This window comes from Cebus imitator, unplaced genomic scaffold (assembly GCF_001604975.1).
Source record: "Cebus imitator isolate Cc_AM_T3 unplaced genomic scaffold, Cebus_imitator-1.0 Scaffold1030, whole genome shotgun sequence".
Lineage (NCBI taxonomy): Eukaryota > Metazoa > Chordata > Mammalia > Primates > Cebidae > Cebus > Cebus imitator.
Window position 1 is genome coordinate 12,079 of NW_016108345.1, and position 1,004 is coordinate 13,082.

At 50.0% G+C, this 1,004-nt stretch overlaps 1 gene segment (V, D, J or C); it reads right to left on the reverse strand.

Annotated features, from left to right (window-relative positions):
- Positions 1-202: 202 nt before the first annotated feature.
- Positions 203-786, reverse strand: LOC108298651. The segment is given in 2 exon segments: positions 203-579; positions 683-786. Coding segments are annotated over 2 exon segments (423 nt in total).
- Positions 787-1,004: the final 218 nt, after the last annotated feature.

The following is a 1,004-nucleotide window of genomic DNA, read 5'->3' on the forward strand; positions in this document are numbered from 1 at the left end:
TATGTTTAAAAAATATTTGTATATGCATAATTTTAATAATTAGTAACATTCAAATACTAAAGTTAACCAATTTATAACAAATATGAGTAATAAAATATCACAGCCTAAAATGCTCCAGAATTCTGCAAATACAAAGCTGACTTTTCCAGCTGTGGAGAAAGGAAATCTCCCCCTGCACCTGCTCCTGGGACCTGCCCCGTCCTCAGTGGCCCCGCGCCCCCGCAGGAGGTTTGTGTCCGGGCTCAGACGGGCCTCCCCTCACTGTGTCACTCGCACAGTAACACACGGCCGTGTCCTCGGTTTTCAGGCTGCTCATCTCCAGATACAGTGAGTTCTTTGAATCATCTCTTGAGATGGTGAATCGGCCTTTCACAGACGCGGCGTATTCTGCTGTCCCACCATTGGCTTTGTTTCTAATAAAACCCACTCGCTCCAGCCCCTTCCCTGGAGCCTGGCAGACCCAGTGCATGTAGTAGCTACTGAAGGTGAATCCAGAGGCCGCACAGGAGAGTCTCAGGGACCCCCCAGGCTGGACCAAGCCTCCCCCAGACTCCACCAGCTGCACCTCACTCTGGACACCTGCAAACACAGAGACACCCTTGTCATTAACTGCCACACATACCCACTGTTCCCCTCACTCATGGCCCCTCACACTCAGTGTCTCCAGTTCTCCATGAATTACCTTTCAAAACTGTAACAAGGAAAACCCAGCTCAGCACACACTCCATGGTTGGTGGTCCGTGTTCAGTGCTGATCACCAAGTGGAAACTCCTGGGAATCCCAGGGCCGGCGCTGCTCTCCCACAGCTGCAGGTTCAGGGCCGGGCTGGTTTTATCAGCAGAGGTAGGACCGTATTTGCATGTCTCCTGCTATATAGCAAGCTCTGGGGTGAGATGCCTGAGGAGAGGACGGAGCCCAGATAAGGTGACCGTGCCTTGCAGGTGTTTGGTGACAATGATGTTATTTGGAAATTATACTGTCTTATTATAAAATTATTCTGTGAT